The sequence below is a fragment of the Nycticebus coucang genome, chromosome 7 (assembly GCF_027406575.1).
Source record: "Nycticebus coucang isolate mNycCou1 chromosome 7, mNycCou1.pri, whole genome shotgun sequence".
NCBI classification, from domain to species: Eukaryota; Metazoa; Chordata; class Mammalia; order Primates; family Lorisidae; genus Nycticebus; species Nycticebus coucang.
This window is the reverse complement of record NC_069786.1, coordinates 43384207-43404018: the sequence shown is the minus strand read 5'-3', so window position 1 is coordinate 43404018 and position 19812 is coordinate 43384207. Positions and strand designations below refer to the sequence as shown.

At 36.1% G+C, this 19812-nt stretch overlaps 1 protein-coding gene across 3 annotated transcripts in view; it reads right to left on the bottom strand.

The window, feature by feature from the left end:
• Window positions 1–19812, bottom strand: part of MBD5 (methyl-CpG binding domain protein 5) — a 514567-nt gene that overhangs the window by 15596 nt on the left and 479159 nt on the right. For 2 of the 3 annotated variants that reach the window (XM_053596447.1, XM_053596449.1), the window contains exons 12-13: window positions 16139–17347; window positions 5463–5536 (exon numbers count right to left, since the gene is read on the bottom strand). In XM_053596447.1, the coding sequence (XP_053452422.1) occupies window positions 5463–5536; window positions 16139–17347 (1283 nt within the window). Of the gene's footprint in view, window positions 1–5462; window positions 5537–15367; window positions 16039–16138; window positions 17348–19812 lie in introns of those variants that run through there. The other variant, XM_053596448.1, reaches the window with a different exon arrangement.

Genomic DNA, 19812 nt, shown 5'->3' with positions numbered 1-19812 from the left:
TAAAGTAGGAATTATTATGGCCATTTTAGAAATGAAGAATTTATGCTCAGAAAAATTAAGCAGCATTCCCAAAGACACACAGCTATGAGGTGGCAGAAACAGGATTTGAACTCAGGTAAAAATAACAATCTCTCTTGGTTTTTTTCTTTGTTTTTTTGTTTTTTGGGATAGGATCTTGCTCCGTAGCCTGGGCTAGAGTGCAGTTGCCAGGGCTAGAGTGTAGTGGCACAATCATAGCTCATTGTAATCTCAAACTCCTGGGCTCAAGAGATCCTACTGGTTCAGCCTCTAAAGTAGGTGGGACTACAGTTGTGGACCACCACACTCAGCTAATTTTTATTTTTTAATTTTTTGTAGAGGTGGGGTCTTGCTGTGTTGCCCAGGCTGGTCTTGAACTCCAAACATGGCTTCCCAAGTGCTAGGACTACAGGCGGTAGCCACTGCACCTAGCCAAAAGCCAACCTCTTAATCATCTTGTTCCAAATACCAAATTCCTTTATCAGCCTTTTCCTCTTTTCTTCTCCTCAGTAAAAGCACTCAAATCTATGCCATCTTAAAATTTCTCAGGTGTTATTTTTTAGGAACTTTAAGGGCAGCAAGAAAAGTAAATAATGTACATCTCCCCTCTCTACTTCTTTATTCTTATTTACTCTTCGCCTGATGGCTGCTTTGTCTGTCCTCTGCTCTACTGGAAACTGTCCTGACTAAGGTTACCAGGGGCTTACAAATTGCCTCATCCAGTGGAGATTTTTCTGTTCTTGCCTTACTGGATCTCTGTTGATCATTTTATTATCCTGGAAATTTTGAGTCTTTAACACGTAAGACATTTTTTTCTCTATTAAATGTTCAATTGCCCACTGCCATCCAAATTGGTCAGAGTATCTCTGTGTGACTGCAGCCATTTGAACACTGCTGGATACCACTTCTTCCCAGTTTCAGTCTTGTGTGCTCAAACTGCACTCCACAGTTCCCCCGTATTCATTCTCTTTTCAGTGTTTCTACCACCAAGTCACCAGAGCTGAAAACCTCAGAGAGTCCTTGCTTGTTCCCTTTCCTTCGCATTCTGACCAATTGCCACGTTCTGTCAGTTTTACCTCCTGTGTGTTTCTTGACCACATCCCTTCTCTTCTATCTTCATCGCACCTTGGTTTGGGTCTTGTGTCCTGTTCCTTGTCTTCTGCTCTGGCTTCTAAATGATCTCTCTGCCTCCAGTATTGTCCCCTTAAAATGTGTCCTCCTAAGGTGGACACAGCCATACCTAAGGTGAAAACCTAACTCCTTGGCCCCTTTAGGCTCTTCCAGTAAAATAAGGGCCCTATTGGGCCTGACCAGGCTGTGATGATCTGCTTCTTGCTTACACCTCTGGCCATGTCTTTTACAACTGCCTGTCTGATACTTGATAGTCCGCCAAACCCTACTGCTGCCCATCTAAACACTACACTAGCCCACTTCATCGGGGCTCTGCTTCCTCTGTTGCTTTGTGTGGCTAGTACACACACCTGTGTAATGTGTAAGGCTTGGCTGAGACATCCTCTACTCTGGGAACCCTTAATGTACCTCTGTTCAATGCCATTTCTCTGTGATCCCCACTACACTATACCCACACCACACACACACAGCTGTCACTGCCATTTTCACATTTTAATTATTTATTTCTAGATCTTTCTCTTTCACTAAAAAGTGAGCTCCAGTGACTGTGGTACGATGCCTGGCATAGATTTTCTTTTTGATTTTTGCTAAATTTGTCTCCTTAAATTGGGAATAAATGATAAAATATTATTTGGTTCAACATACTATTTATCTGTTATGTGACTTTTGACTAATTATTTAAGCTATTGAGTCTGAGTGTCTTCGTCTATAAATGGGCTAAATAATTCTGGCCCATCTTGTGATTGGGAGAATAAATAATGGATTTGAAATCATGTGTGAAATCTGCATAGCATCCTAGTGGGCATCTATTAACACATAGCCAGTCAGTCTGCTCAACCAAGAATGTGCTAAATAAAGGTTTTTTACTAACATTTGCTTCAGCTTTTCTTCTTTTACCTTCCTAACCCATACTCTTAAGTTTATGGTTATCCTGAGGAGAGTTCCTTCAGATTGTGTCCACATTAACTCACCATAAATAATAAATTGGCTTTGAAAAAAAATTTTTTTTAATTGTGGTTTTCTACCCATTATGTTTTAGAAATTGCTTAGTAGCAAATATATAGGAAAAATGCAGTTCATTTCAAGGAAGGGTATCTAAATATTTGGAAGAGTCATTTTATTTCTGTATTATCAACTCTATTTTGCACATAATCCAAGTAACTGGGATACTTCAGTGAAAGAAACATTTAGGGATCTTTTACACTAAAGAAATGGAAACTATAGGAGCTGGTCCACTGCAAATTTGTGATGTAAGTAATCTTCAATTTTCTTCCTTTCTTCCAGACCTTGCATTAATTTTACTGATCTGATCTTGTTTACTTAGGTTTAGCAAGAGTCATTTCAGTAAGAGTAGAGGGGACCTTGCTCATTGTGTTCCTTATTAGATCTAGAAGGAAGTTATCTGACAATTCATTGGGCCCATGCCATAACACCAGGGCTTATTTGCTACCTTCCAAAGAAGTCCTGGATGGAGGGGCACAGGAGTTTGCCCCTCGTTGGTTGTCATCTCTTTATGAGACATTTTATTGAGGTGAAGAGTCTCCCCAAGATTTGTTGACTTCTAAAATTTGGTCTCTGGCAAGAATTACTGAAAATAACACAAGGAGAAGGTGAGTGTCCTTTAATAGATATTACTAACATCATCATCTAAGCCTTTTATGCAACATACAACTAACCATTCTGATCTCCACTTTATAAATCTTGATATACAAACATAAGTTAAAGTGTACTTTTAAAAAGATGATAATGTATAAAAGTATTGAGCCTATGTGTCAATATTTGAGGAGAAATGTGAAAATTACTTTCCAAATGATTAAAAATTAACTAATATTTAATTGTTTGCTAATATGGAAATTATAGTAATTGAATAGGTATGTCAATTGCATATTTTAAATAACTTTCTATGTAGATATATGAAAGCACATTTGTAATTCTTTGCCTCATTTAAAAATAATAGTTATGATATATAAAACTATATTTATAATAGCAAAACTTGTGTTTCTAACATCACCAGCTTGTCCATACTACAGTTATTCAGAAAATAAAGATCAAGAAAAACTTGAATAGCCCACAGTGCAACTTCTTCTTATAATTTTTTAAAAACCCTATTTTCAAGGCTACACCCTTGCTGCAACAACCACCACAAAACCCACATTACCTAGCATTGCTTTAACTAATAGTTAATCTGCCAAAATTATTCATAATTTTTTGAAATTATCTTCTATTTTTATTTATAAATATTATTTGTCTATTTTTTGAGACTTTGGAAAAAATATATGCCATCTGTGATGATGGAAATGTTACTCGGCATGTGACTATATTATTCATGTATATTTTACCACAATAAAATGTGGTATATCTATTAAAAAAAAATAAAACAAAAAAAAAGACTAAACATATAAAACATATATCAAGACATATGACCTTATGTCTTGACCTAGCACTTACCTGTTCCAGAAAAAAAGAGACTCCCTTGTACCCTAGAGTCTTAGTACTGAGTAACCAACAACAGCACCATACTTCTATGGGAAGACACAGAGCATTGAAAGAGACTGGTGAAAACCGAGTCTGGGACAGAAACAGAACAATTCTTCGGCACCTCAGGCCCTTTCCTAGCTTGAGTAACTCACATCTAAAGATAACACCCAAACAATAATACCCAAACCCAACTTAACCTCCAACTAGCCTGCAAATAATATTTGCAGGTGCAAATAATATTTACCTCTGTTAGTACTGATCCCCCACAAAATATTGTAGACATTTACTTTAAAAATGCAAAGGTTGCCAAAAAACGCACACACATTTTAAAAAAGAAATAAACCGAGCACCTCTTATAATTGACTTGTATTCAACGTGACTTGTATTCCTCACTGATTAAATGTATGATTAGTGTGAAGCAGCACAGAACTTATAAAGAGTTGCCAACAAACAGCTTCAGTTTGCCAAGTTATTAAGGTGAAAGTGAGATTAGCATTCTCTGGTAACAACTGGAAACATCTGCCAGGATAGACAGACAGTATGTATGTATACTATATAGAATTATGTGAACATATCTATGAATTCCAAAAATGAACATATTCAGCTCCCAAATCAAGAAATTGAATTTTACTGACATCTAGAAGGCCGCTTGCCTTCTCTCTAGCCACCTCTTTCAGAGTAATTTCGACTTTAACAGTATAGGTTAGTGCTGTAGGTTTTTGAGCAGTGTTTTTCAATCTTTTTTTTTTTACCTTATGGCACACTTGAACCTATAGTTAAACTTCCACAGCACACTTAAATTACGTTGATCAAAAAAAAAAGTAAAAAAAGGGAATATACTTACTGTGTTTTGAACTTCTTTTGAAAATAATTTACTAAATGATCTAAGATCCTCTTACAGCACACCAGTTAAAAATCACTGTTTTTGAATTTTATAACTGGAATTGTATAATATGTACTACACTGAATTTGCCTTATTTCAGTCAATATTATGTTATGAAATTCATCCATTTTTGTAAAACAATGCTTTTCTATTCATTATTGCATGTTTTTATGAACTGAATGTGCCACCTAAATTTGTAAGTTGAAACTTTAAATGCCCATGTGACAGTAATAGGAGATGGAGTCTAGCTGAAGTCATTAGGGTGTTTTTGTGTAAAAGAGAAAAAGACGCCCGCTTCTGCCCTCTATCAAGTAAGCATACGGCAAGACTTCCAATCTCCTGAACTATAAGAAATTAATTTCTGTTGTTTCACTACCCAGTCTCAAGTAGGTTATGTTATCCTAAGCTAACTAAAAAACATTTTGAAAATATGTATTGAAATTTTGAAATGTAATTAAGATATCCTCTCCAAAAAAAATTCTAAGAGTATACATAGCACCTCAGTTTTGTTGGTTCTTGCCCCAATTTATCTAGAAAGTTAAAAAAAAATTGTTCACACGTGCACAACTTTAAAGTGTGTTTCCTCACCGAAGTATTTAAATGCAAATAGTAGACTTACTACACTTCCAGAGCCTATTTATTTAATTGCCACATGTTAAGAATGTCAATCACATTTTTTCCCACTAAATGAGAGGAACGGAGGGAGGAAGGAAAGAGGTGATGAAGAGACAAATCCAACACACAGTGTAAACATAAATTGTGACCCAAATATTTTCTATGCTAGCTAATTTGCCTTATCTATACTGATCCTCTTTGGTGATGACTATTAAACAGGTACTCAGGCACGCCACAACATGAACAGAATCAGCAGAATCAGTGAGATTTTGTGATCTCTTTGGAAGAAAATCAGTAAGTTATATCCTTAAAAACAAAGTGGAAAAAAAGTGCTTACTTTCTGTTTCTTTTCCGGACTCGGCTGTAGGCTTCCAAACCTTCTGTTAGTGTCTTCAACTTCTCGGGCTCCACCTGAGTGAAGGTATGAAGACCAAACCACATTACCCAGACCTGCAATTGTTAAACACAGTTTTTACTTTGCTTCTGTACAAGCAGGTGCTGCCCTGGGGATGGGTGGATGGGGGAGGCTTAACCTTCACTGCCTTGTCAAATGTCCTGTCCTCACTCAATCATTAGAGGTTGATTAAGCCTCTGATATGACATCCAGCATATGACATCAGTGCAAATGAATGACAATTTTGCTTTGAAATTGTTAACATTTTGAAAATAATTTTTGGGAACAAAACCTGGAATGTAAACAACCTTCAATTCATAAAATCATATACATCATGGATCCTGGCTCACTTTTTCCACTGTCTGATGCTCAGTAGCTCAAATCTGTAGTATCCTGTCAGAGGAAGATGGAGAGTTCTGGGCAGTGAAGGGTCAGATTTGGAACCAACAGATCAGAGGTTGGATCCCACCTTTTCATTTCCTAGCAAGAGTAAAACACTCAACATTTCTGAGCCTCAGTTTCCTCCTCTTTAAAGTGAGGACAATCATACTTACCTTCCTGCTAGAACTGCTGAAGAATTAAAACATAACAAGTTGTGTTGAACACTTAGCCTAGCAAGTGGGGCAGAAGGCCGTGCAGAGTGTGTCCCGTTGTGGGAAGAGGGTGTTGCTATACCTCTGAGTGTGTCCTCTGTCCTGTCCTGATTTATCACTGCCAGTCTGTGTGAAGTCTGTCAGCTCAACAGAGTTCTGGGGAGTGTGGCTGGGGAGCTTGCGCATGTTTGTTGTGGGGGAGGGGTGTAGCTTTTGCCTCCCCCAAATAATCTCTATTATAATTGAAGCCACACCCCTCAGAAAATAAATTAGTAATTAGGAAAACTTGTATATGACTTGTGAATAAAAACACCTTAAGGAAAAACATTACTATTTTTATTGATTGGTAAAAAATATTTTAAGTAAAGACAGTGTTGCTTGTGCTACAAAACAGTTTCAAGATAAATACCACGGCCATCCCTTTACCCCAGTTTCTCCCCCTCCCCTAAGCTACTTATATATAAAATTTCAAAATGTCTCCTTGGTAAAATTATTATTAACTTTTGTCTTTACATATCTTCATGACTGATTCATGAATGTCATTTATAAATAATTTCTTTATGACCCCTTCAAATCTAGCACACAGTAATGTTTAACAAGGGGTTTCCATTATTAAGTCTGAAAACAAGCACTTCCAACTATTCAATGAGAAAATAATGGAAATACTTTCTTTTCATTTTTTTATTACCTTTCCTGGTTTGATTTTTTCATATTTTTAAATTTTGTTCTAAAGAATCCAAACATGTTATACACACAAGTTCACTGGGGATATCTGATCCACTATGTGCTAGATTAGAACAAGAAATAACTTTGTTCCAATAACATTTCACATGGAAAAAATTGTCCTATGGGGATAAAGGGATCACTGGAACATCTTAAGCAACCTGAATGTATCCATATATTGTTAAAAAACGGCCTGGACACATTTTCATATTTCATGTTAGATATGAGTTTCCATCTTGTATTCACTCAAAGGAAGTATGAAGGATATTTTGCATGTTACATTTATATAATTAATACCTAATTCCACTTATATTTAAATGAACTTCTTGGCAGCAGAAAGGAAGCTGTCCTATAGTATAAAGTTCTGTTCAACAGAAACTGGGGTAGTGAGAGATCTCAGAAGGGTTGATGAGGCACAGAGTGCAGATTCACAATGATACAACATCAGAAACGCCAATGAAAACTTTCCCCTTTTGGTCTTAATTTAAAAAACAAAGTTAGGTCAAACTATTTTATAAGTCTTCAATTTTTATTTTTAATTAAATAAGCAATAAGGGACAGTAGAAACATTTCCTGTGCATTTATTGTGCAAAAGGCACTGTTTTATCATTTAATAGGGATACTACTGCAAATCAGTATTACTTGTGTATTACAGATGGGATTCAGTGAGTTTAAATAACATGGCGGGAATTGAAACTCAGGTACGTCTCTGAAGCACTCAACCTCTTGCCACTATGCCAGTTCCAACATACATTGAAATATATAGTCTTTAATATATATAAATCACACACGCACATGAAATATACACACATAAGCACACTCAAAAAAATGAGGTCAAACTATTTAAAATTAAATTATATTTTTACAAAAATTTAGATGACAACTTGCCCAAATTAATCTTCAAAATTCTGTTATGCTTGGATTATTTCCCAGATAATTTTTCTGAAGTAATTTTCTACCATGGCTTCTTCATTTAAATCTGAGGTACTTTCATAATGAACTATGTTATTTATAAAGGATTCAATGACCTCAAAAGAGAATGTAATGATTGTGCTTTCTAACACTAAATATAAGATATACATATATCTTAAAAGTGAGCATTTGTAGCATGACAAAGTCAAACGTATCTGGAAGAAAGTGTTTATTTTGTCTTAAAATTCCAAATCGTTGCTGTTTTGTGAAATATAAATATATACGAAGAGTATGTGTTGTTTCTGAGGAAATATCTATATACTTGATAATATTCAAGAAGTTCTTTGAAGATACCCCCAAAAATAGTATCAGAGAAGAACAAAATAAATTAAATTTCTAGTCAAATAGAAATCAAGTTTAATAATGTAATGAACATTCCCTTGTAAATTACTTAGCTAACTTGTAAATCAAAAAAGTACTGGGAAATCAAATATATAAATGTAACATTAAAAAGTTTAAGCGCAAGCAAATTATTTTTATCAAATTTACACCGTAGGAGCAGTTTAACATACTTAATATTTTTATCTATAATTATAATCTTGTATTTTTGTACATTCACAAGCTAAGGGTTCTATAAACTATTTAATTCTTATCTTCATAAGAATTTGGGTGAGGACTTTATAATTTATCTTTACTCATAATAATCTGCACACTAGTTTTGTCCTGATAATAACGATGCTAATCGTTAGTAGGAATGGCCATCATGATATAACTCTTTATACACATGTCTTTTAAGAATTAGAAAAAGATACATGGAATTTATACGTCCTTATAGTTCACATATTACTTCATGTCTACATATACACATATGTTAAATATTTTTTGATGCTTAAAACTCTTCTTTAATTAAAATTCCTTACATATACTAATTCTTCAATGTAGTCTCACAGTCTGTTCAATGGGGTTAGAAACATACTCATAAATCCAGACACCATTATATGGTGAAGGATTAAGAGTTTTTCTGAACAAGGCTGAGTTTCTAGTTGCTTATTTGCTTAGGCACATATTAAACATTTGGCAATTTAATTAAGTTTGATTTGGGATAAGCACCATGGCACCTACTATTTCAGAAGTAACTTAAAGTCTGTGACAAAAGGAGACACAAACCTTTCAAAGAGCCCAGCCAATCTTCACAAGTGAGGTATAGTATCCAGAAGAACCTGGATCAACGATAGAGCCAGTTCACTAGAAAGGACGCTAACATTTCTGGCAGGATTTACTCCTGGTAATACTTCTCTTTGTGAATCCTTTGCTGCTACTAAGTGTTGAAGTAAAGCTGTCACATAAAAGTCAAATGATGGAGCACCAGCCACATCACAGATTTCTTAACAGAGAGAAGACACTGACCTCAGGCTCCCCTTTTCATTCTTCTCTTCCCCATTCCTTTTCTATCATGTCCTGTTGTGGGGGAATGGTGTAATACAAACAGTAATAAGCTCAGAGTTAGAGGACCAGGGTTGGGGCCTGGCTTGACTACCTGTGACCTATGTTCTTAGGAATACCACTTCTCTGAGGTTTGGGTCTGTCACCTATAAAACGGGAATAATTATGAACATCTTTATGGGTCATAGAGAACATCCAAAAAAGACCATGAACATGCTTTATAAACACCAAAGCAGTCTTTCCCAAAGTGCCACTGGTGGAGTGTGAAATTATTTTAGATGGAATGTGGACAAACCTTTAAACATTTTTTTGAGACAGTTCTAACAGTTACATATTAATCAAAATTTATATTAGAAAAATACAAATGACATATCTATGATTTCATACATTAAGATATCTTAGAATAAGACTAAAGAAGTTATTTAAATTCAGTGTCTTGAATGGTGCCTAGTACATGTTTGCCCAAGGAATATTGTGATAAACAAATTAATTAATTTAAAGAAAAAATTTAAGTGAACAATAATATAATATGCAACTTTAGCTGAAGTCTGGGAAATACAGTTCTGAAGCAATAAGCAAATATGAGGCATTTATTAGTTTTATTATCAAACATTTATTAGATAATAAATATTAAAAATGGTATAAGTTTTTTAAAAAATAACATCATTAAACTGAAAAATTCTGCTAATGGAAGTGCAAAAAAATAATTTTGTAAAAAATGGGAATAAATGATAAATAATAAATAATTTAAGGTAAAAAGTTGATTCACCTGTGACAGAAAGGATGAACCTTATTTTCCAGCAATAGTACTCATGGAAAAGTACTAATCATTCCCTTAAGTTAACCCTAATTTTTTCAAATTCCCATTATTACTATTTTAGTCAGTGGCAGTGGTACCATCTGAGGCTTTTTTTTTTTTTTTGGTGGTTCCTTTCCTCTTCACTTTGGATAGCAATGCTTTTAAATGCTAGAAAACTATATTATAGGGAGGGGGTAAATATACTCTAAATGTGACAACAAATTGCCTATCAATCCACAACACATAGATAAAACTAAATATTTTGGATAAACTCATATTTCTAAGGAAACAGTATTTAAAAGCTCATATCACAGGAGCATGTTTCTGCCTAAGACCTGAGAATCCATTTGCTACTTTCTATATGAAAACTGTACCCACAAGCACATGAACTCTGTGCTGGGACTCGGTCACCTGTATGAATGGAGATAGGCCTCCCATCCCTCTTTAATCTTACTTCAGGAAAAAAAAAGTTCATAATATTACACAATTTTCTAGACAAAAAATGTCTTTTTACTTAGTCTTTTGCTTGATATTCACATTTTTGCTCTTACTTAGTTTTTCATCTTTATTTAATCTTTCAAATTCTGATCAGAAACTGACTTTGTTGGCCTGGTTTTAATCTTTCTTATTACTTTTCAAAAACGATTTTGCTCTTTTTTTTGAGACAGAGTCTTACTCTGTCATCCTGGGTAGAGTGTCGTGTGTGGTGTTATAGCTCACAGCAACCTCAAACTCTGGGACTCAAGTGATCCATTTGCTTCAACCTCCCAAGTACCTGAGACTATAGGACCTGGCACAACACCCGGTTACTTTTTCTATTTTTAGTAGAGACAGGGTCTCACTCTTGCTCAGGCTGTTCTTGAACTCCTGACCTCAGGCCATCCACTTGAGTGCTGGGATGACAGGTGTGATCCACGGCGCCCTGCCATTGCTCCTTCTTTGAGGAGATGCTGGTGCTTAGAGGACATTGATTGCCCCTGTTATACCACCAGCCAAAATGCAGTCCAAATAGTGAAGATTTTGTGGTACAGAGAAGATAATTCATTCTCAGTAGTAATATAATTCTTATATTTTCAATAGAAAATATAAGAGGCAGAGTGAATACACAAAGAACACTTTCAACAGAGCATTAGAGCACCAAAGAATACAAACAGCTAATACTGTTAATCAAACATAGAAAGAATGTTCTTCAGAGTAAAATGTTTAAACATTACAGGAGGGCACACCTCCCAAAGTTAGTTACCAGACTCAACTTCTTGAGTTACACACCCACAGAATGCAAGGCAAGCTGTCTCTTGTGTTGCTCCACACTGTCAAAACGTGTGTGTGCGTGATGCTGAACTGACATACAGAAAGTCTATTGCCCCCAAATAAATTTGGTGATGAGTTTTAATAATGATGAGTTTTGTCAGCTTTGAATGACTATTCAAAGAGCTATTTTTATCTCTGCCTGCCAAATATTCCCTTGTGGAAAAAAATCGAAGTCTGACTCCAAAGAGGGAGCACCCTACCCACTGACACTTTTAAAAACATGTCTTCATTTAATCAGATGGTGCTGCACTGCAGAAAAGATGTACTACTTTTCTTGGTAATAAGAAGGAATCTCTGTACTTGTCCAGCAATAGGTGTTTCACTGAAAAGAAATATTTTTGTGCCGTAGTAAAAAATCCTTTCTTAAATTTGGCTTGGGTCAAAATACACATGAAATTTAAGAGTAATGACATATAAAGACCAATGGGACAATGTTCAAAAGGAGGAAAAATAATCTATGCAGAATAGAAAAGAACTTTATTTTTGATTATTATCGCTTTGGAGGCAACCCTTTTAGGCTAGTTAATGTAAAATCAAAGATAACAGATGACAGTTATGAAATAAATTTTAGAAAACAAGAGCATTTTCCCTATTTTTAAATAATTATTAAAATAAGTACATAAAAATAATTGTTTTCTCCCACAGTTGCATAGGCTTAAAAATGTTTACACATTAAGGCATATAGGTACAATGCAGAATTCCTTTTCCAAGAATTCTCTAACACTACTCCAAGAGCTGGAAGTGCATCACTCTGGCCATGACTATGTCCCAGAGCACAGCACTGAGGTCTTTTCCCTGCCACAGAACCACAAAAGATAGAGGGTTCATGGTTCAGAGACAAACTTGTACCATTTATTCAGAACAAGAGCTACCTCCCAGAATGCACTTCATTACTAAATGTTAACAAAGGGAAAAAACATACTGGTAAGCACTTCCTGAGTGGTATAATACAAGGCACATAATAATCTCCAGTGCTGTTACACAACTTCAATATTAGGACAATAATACATACAGGTGATTCAGCCCAACTTGTCATAGACTATTAAACTCTACTAATTAATACTGTGTGTGGAGGGTGGGTTAGGCAGGAAAGTAGAAGAAGAAAGTTTGAGTTGATATTTTTTAGAAACATTGGGAAGCAGGGCTTTCAGGTTCACTCAACAAACTCAGTGCTTTAATATTAACTTATAATCAGAATATGCTTAACTTATAATCAGATGTGCCAATCTGTACATGATATGCTGAACATCATAAAAAAGTTATGAACTATTTTATTCATTAAGTATTTTCCTTATAATCCTTTTACTCTCAACCCTGGTTAACAAATCCTTTACACATGGATGATGCATAGATAAGCCATAACTAGGGTGAAATTATCACAACTCCATAATAGTGGAATCCAAATAAGATGATCATCTAACATAGAGAACAGAGACGAGGAGGCTAATATTTACTGAGCATCTTTGGTGTGCTGGATGATTGTTCTGTGCTATCTCATTTAATTCTTAAAACATCACTTGAGTAGAAAGTAATATTCCACCTTGAGAGTGAGGAAATTGCAGCCTCTGGGAGCTGAATATAACCTGCCCAGGACCGCGTAGGTAACTGGCAGGGCTAGGATTCGGGTTGCACCAGAATGTCCGAAGCCCATGTCTCTTTCTGCAACACCTGCTTCCTCTCTATTTCTCTGCAGACTGTATTCACATAGTACTTGATGTCAAGAAATCATACTCTTCAGGAAATCATCTTAGAAATTACCGAACATTTCTAATACATATTAATAATTCTGCTACATTTAATAGTCTGCTAAAACATGAACTTATGGACAATGTGGAGGTCTCTGCCCTTGGCCAATTTCAGCGCTCTCTGATCACTGCATTGGCCTCTCTCTCACATTAGAGACCCTGAAAACAGGAGAGGCGCTCTCTGATCACTGCATTGGCCTCTCTCTCACATCAGAGACCCTGAAAACTATTGCCAGCTGGCTTTGGAATAGTAATCTGTGGTCCTGTTAATTATTTATATTTTCTATTTTTCCTGTTTCTGAAAAGAATTTGGAGTGACTTTCTGAGAACAAAGATTATAACTGAAAATAATAAATGATAGTTCATGGGATGGAGGTGGTTAATAAATCTATTCCAAAATTTGAGTTAACATGGATTTTATCTGGTGGGATCTAAAAGAATCTTGGATTAATTTATTAAATATTTCAGTGGATGTAGAAATAGCATAAAATCTGAGAGGCTAAGAAGGTTTAAAATGATACCATGTACAAAAATGATTTGTCAAATCTTTTCTTCTGAGACACTACAAAGATAAATATTATAGGAAATGATCCCACAGTCCCTATCGGCAAGGTAGAATTGACAAGATTTTACTTACCAAACAAATTGTTTATGGAGTTAGTCTCTTTTTCTGTAGACTTTATTAAATAGTGTCAAGCATTCTCACAGTATATGGAAGGGAACCTAAGTCATTGCTTATCTTTTTAAAAGCAGAAGTCTGGTTATTAATGCTTTATTTATCCAATATTGCTGAGCACAAAGGGGCTCTATGTAACTAAAATTTACATTATAATCGGTTTATCCAAATAAGAGTATAAATTTTTAAAGATGTTTTACTAGAGATCTTTCCGGAAAAGATGGTGCTTATTGATCCAGAGTCACCAATTTATCAGGTAGTTGTCTTGGAGTCAGACGACCTGTGTTGAAAATTTCACCTTCTCTGGTATTATAAAATGAGGAATCTGGTCCATTGGGCACCATTAAATAAGGTGTGAGGAAGTCCTTTGTTTTGTGAACTAAGGAGAGAAAAGAGTGTTTATGAAGTAGTGCTTTGTGTTTATGTGCAACAGTGAGATGGGTCTTGAAAAGACCAGAGGTTTTCAAAAATGTCAATGACCTTAGAGCTTTTAAGGGTGTCATACGTGGCTTTTACTGATTGACAAATGTCTCATGTATCATCATTAATACTTCATTACATGTTTTCAGTTTTTCAATTCTAAATGTATGCTTTAAATTAAGTTTTATGAATTGCTGAAAATACTGTCAGTATATCCTGATAACAAGGTTTTTACTTGAGAATGCAAAATTATAATGTGAACCATTATAAATCATTATAATATCTAAATTTTAGAAAACAATTTTTTGCTCCCTATTAGGAATTTATTGCCTAAAAAAAAGAAAGAACCTGAATTTTAAAAATGGTCTGATTATATAGTGAATACCACTTTACTTATTTGAACGAAGCAAAACAAATGTTTCTTGAACTCTTAGATAAAATTTTTTTAAAAGTATATCTCCCCTAATATGAGTGAATAACTCAATCTCAGGAGATTTCAAACACAGATTAATCAGAAGATTCAAACCATTGTTTAATGTGAAATGTGTTAAAAATACATGCTTTTATTCTCCTGAGGACTTAAAACATATTTAGACAAGGTATTTAGGACAGCAAGAATGTTTCCAGGGAAGGGAGGCCATAATCTTTTCTTTTTGTAAAATGGCACATAAAAAAGACTTGGTTCATTTGCACAGAGATTGTAAAACAGTTCAATGTCTACTTCTTGTATTTGTAGCTGTTCCATTTATACCATAAAAGCCCACTTTTGCTGTTTCTAATCATTTTTTGAATCAACTGTCAAAAATACTTAGGTCTATCAACCTAAAGAATGTTTGTCTGGTCTCAGAGAATATAGAGAATACAATGTTTTATGAATAGTAGTATGGAATTCATTTTCTTATCAAACATAGAAACATTATGCCCAGAGTGTATTCTGACAAGTATGTATTAGGCAATGTAAGCAAGGTTTAAGGACCTCCTGGTCGTTTGGAGGAAGACAATCCTCTTACTGTGCTGGCAAAAATGCTTTTGGTTTCCTGCCATTAAACCTAAGTGCCAGTGAAAGTTTGAGCAGAGTTGAAATAGCTTTATACAATATACTGTTTAAGAGAATAATATATACCTGCAAGAGTAATTTTTATTACCTAAGAAAATGAAAAATTATATGTTTCTTCATCACATGAGAGGAATGTGCATAATTATCTCTTCCTGGTCAGATATAAATTTTCTATCTACTTTTAAACATTCTGCACATTTCTTGCCTACTAAGCCAATTTTACCATTTATAAGGGAGGGGGAGCTCAGAAGACCCCTACTAATTTCTTTTAAATTGAATGTAGCTTCACGGAGAAGTTTTCATTTAATTTATATGATCAGATTGTGTTAAGTAGAACCAGACCATGGGGTTAAACGTTTCCATATGTTATAAAGGCCTAGAACTATTCCTGAAAGGAGACACAACTTTTAACTCAGACATTACCTGCTGCTTCCAGAGAAAGCTGCAACTCCACCCAGGTCTTACCCCCTCCCCAGCTCTACGTGTCATGCACAAACACACGGAAGAGATGCTGTCTCCTGGTACTTCCCGTTGCCTAGCAGGGCCCTACTCTGCCACACTCCTGGACCTCCAGTGGCTACCGGATTTCCTTCCCCAGTCATTGACACCTGCCTTCTTCCTCTGTATGAACTGAAGAATTAGGTAAATGCAGAGAAAGAAGGCAGAGTTGACAAAATTCTGAAATCTGGTTCCTGGCTCAGAGCCACACTGAGCCCTAGTGCAATCTATAAATGCTTCATAACTCACCCCTTGTCGATATGACATTTTGGTGACTATAACCATCCCCTCTTCATTTTATGCTCCAGAAGCTTGTGAGACCTCAATCAGTCATGGAGAATCCTAATTTCAAATCCAAAGAATCCAAAGTGATGATAACAAAAAACAATAATTGACATCTGCACAAAGGTTAGTATTTGACAATGGATAAAGATAGGTATACCTTCCCTTCCTCGGGGCTTTGTTGACATGAATTGTGGACGTCGTCTTCTCTTACTAATTTTCCAGGCCAGGAAGTCAGTCCTTTGATTTGGCCCCAGACCAAGTCGCCAACATTGAACGTCCTTGGTCTATAATGTATCAAATCATTTGAAGAGGGGGAATCTGTATTCCTTAGGTCATCTTCACTACTAATGCTTTTAGCGTCTGAAGGGCTAGGCACACACCCATTAATGCTTTTGGCATTAAAGTCTCCATTGTAATGGATGTAGTCTTTGACGAGAGAACTTTCCAAACTATTTGAGGAACTTGGAGACTGCTCCTCTAGGACCAGGTCTTGCTTTGCAGTGCTCAGCAGCTCTCCAAACCCCCGACTCTGTCGAGGCCTATTCCCATTAATGTGTGCACATCTTTCCACAGTGTTCTCTAGTCTCTCCTTAAAACTCATCATAGTTCTTTTGTAGTTATTATACCTGAAATTTTCCTCAAGAATTTTATCCCCTTGACAGTTTCTTGGTGGTAACAGTATTGGGTGTTGCTCCCCAGGCAGAAATGGCAGTGTAGAGACATTGTTGGATCTTTCATGGCAAGGACTATTGTGGATATGGCCTGGATGATCTAAAAATTCCTCATACTTCCACCTGTTTCGCTCCCCTCTGGGGCTTTGTTCCCCATCCCACTGTTTTTTGGTCATGTGGCAACTTGCTGACTTGAAATATTCAAACCCATCTCCTTCGTTTGAGTTTTTCCCATGGTCTAAATTCTTGGGCAGCCGAGCCCCTCTTGCATTCCTCAGCCTACCATCATGATCAACACCTCCCATGTTTCGTCCATGAATGACCGCACTGACAGCACTGGAGAGATTTAATGGGTCACCAATCGAGGCAGTGAAGGCACTCATGGCACTCAGAGCTGGAATGGGGCTGATCTGAGTTGTACTGTTGACTGCAGTGGTGATGACAACCTGCATTCCTTTGCTGGCTGCATCGACAACTGCTTTATAAATGGCATCTACGGAAGCATCGCCTTGGCCACCCACAACGAGGCCATCCTTCACCTGCTGACCAAGAGATGGGTCAATCCTTGGTTGCAACTCACAAGGTGTATCTTGGAAAGGTGGAAGTGTAGAGTTCGGATTCTCAGGAAGTGCTGTGAGCCCCGGCTGAGTGCTTATTCTCTTGTTCAGGAGAGCTGCATCTTCCTGCATTCTCACCTTAAAAAAACAGACAAGAAGTAGCGAGAGAAAGGGAAATAATGTTAAAAGCCTCAGAGAAAAAGACCATAATTTTAATATTTACAGAAAGACAAACAGACAATCTCTTCTTGGCCGTTGGCTAAGATCAAGTACAAAAGACAAACAGACACAACAAGGAAGGAAATATAAAGAACAAGACTCAAAAATGAAATAAAAAGTCACTGTATGGAAAAGCTGATGTCTTGAATATATTCAGGTACCATTCCTTTGGTTAAAATCATTCGAAAGACTTTTAGATATAATCATCATTGCTAAACATTCTCTAGAAGAATTAAACTCAAGGTGGTTGGACACAAAATGTTCTCAGGTGATGATTTCTCTGGTTTAGTGTCATTATAGGTCTTTGCAACTTAGGATTCAAAGAGAAAGTCAAGTCACAGATAACCATATGAGCTCTGTCCAAATTACAAAGAAAACAAGAATTTGAAAATGATTTCTAACTCACTGATGTTTCTATGTAATTAAGTGAAATATAAAATAAAAAATATATACATACTCTTTTCTTAATAATGTGACACTATAATTTTGAAGTCTTTTTCATGTGGGGTAATGACATCTGCTCTTCAACTTTATCAGGCCATAGGCTGAGGGACACCCCTATGCTGTCAACAGCGATTATGGCTACCTAATCACCTTCACCTAAGGAAGAGGTGAAGGCAGGGAATGCCTACTGGGGAGCATATCAAGATTTCATTACAGGAGTACAACAATTTGAAAAAGTGTCTGAGGTTATTCTAATTTCACCAACCCCATTTAAGAATTACTGCTCAACTTTGGATTTCCTCCCTGGTTATCACTTTACATCCTTTCCTACTAAACAAGAACCTGGGATCCATCAGCACATACTAACCTCTCTGTTGCTGTTATTCTCTTGTCTACACCTATCAGATAAAATCCCAATCTTGGACCAAGTCAACACTCTGCCTTATCTATATTTACAGTGAAGATGCTGAGTATTTGTCTAGAGGAATTTATGATTTCCACCCTCAGCTGGGGGCTTAACTGCTGCCCATCATTCCTGTGGTCTTTTAGTTAGATATCACTCTCATTCTCCACAACTATTCAAATCTTTATTCACTTCTTCAAGCTAGCTACTATTCCATCTCCTGCACTATTCTGAGCAATGACCTTATTTAACAGAGAAAATGGTGCACATCAGGTAACAATTTTTATAATTTCTTTTTTTTTTATCCTTAAGAGTTTTTTTAATTTTCAGATTAATATGAGGGTAGAAACAATTGGTTACATTATTTACATTTGTTAGGTAAAGTCCAAATTGTAGTTGAGCCCTTTACCCAGGGGGTGTGCTGTATACCTTTACATTAAGCCCAGTAGAGCTTAAGCCCAGAGAGCACACCAATCCCGCTTCCTCCTTTGCTCCCACCACCACCCCCAGTTCTCATAATTTCTTATACTCTGATTCTCCTGGTCCCTGGCAGAATATACTTCTCTACAACTATACCTGTACTAAATTCTGTCCTGCTTTCCAGTGTGAGAGGCCCCTTCTGCTCTCTGAGAGTAAGCCCTCCTTTTATGCTTTGGCTCTCAACCCCTCCTCAGCCCCTCCTCAGGGATCTTGCCTGGTCAATCTCTTCCCTTTTTTTCACTTTTTCCTTTAGCATATGATTATGTGCATATTTTAAAAGTTTGCATTCAACCTAACGACCATCTCTGGGCACTGCCCTATTTCTCTTATGTCTTCATAATTATGTGTTTTTAAAAATAAATTTTATTATGTGTATTTGAGGTTAACGTGATGTTATGTGATTCATATAGATAGTAAAATAGTTACTACAGTGAATCAAATTAACATCTATCGTCTCACATAGTTGCTTTCGTGTGTGACAAAAGCAACTAAAATATATATTTTTAATCTATATTCTTTAATTCCTAGCTCCCATTCACTGTTCCATCTCTTACAGCCTGGCCTCTGCTCCCAGCACTCCACACAAACTGCATTCTACCAAGTCACTGGTGAGGTCTTAATTCGTAAATCTAATAGATTTTCTTCAGGCTTTATCTTTTTTTCTCAGTGACATGGTTGGGTGATTCTTCCTTTCTAAGTTTTTTTTTGACACAAGAGATAGATAAATATTTTATCATTGTCAAAAAAGATAAAGGTTTTCTTCATCACTACTTCCCACCCAAAACCCACACTTTGTCACCCTACTCCAATCCCAGTTCCCTTCTCAGAAGTAACCAGTGCTAGAGTAAATCCTTACAAACCCTTTTAAATTCATTGAAGTGTACAGGTGGATACCTAGTTCCCGCTTTTCCTTCCTTCCACTCTGCCCTCCTTCTTTCTTTCTTTCAGCATAAATAGGATTGTACTATAGTACTGTTCTGCAATACTATAGCAGTGGAGTCTTGAAGTCTTAATAGATCTTTTCATACCAGATTATATAAACCTACATGATCTTTTA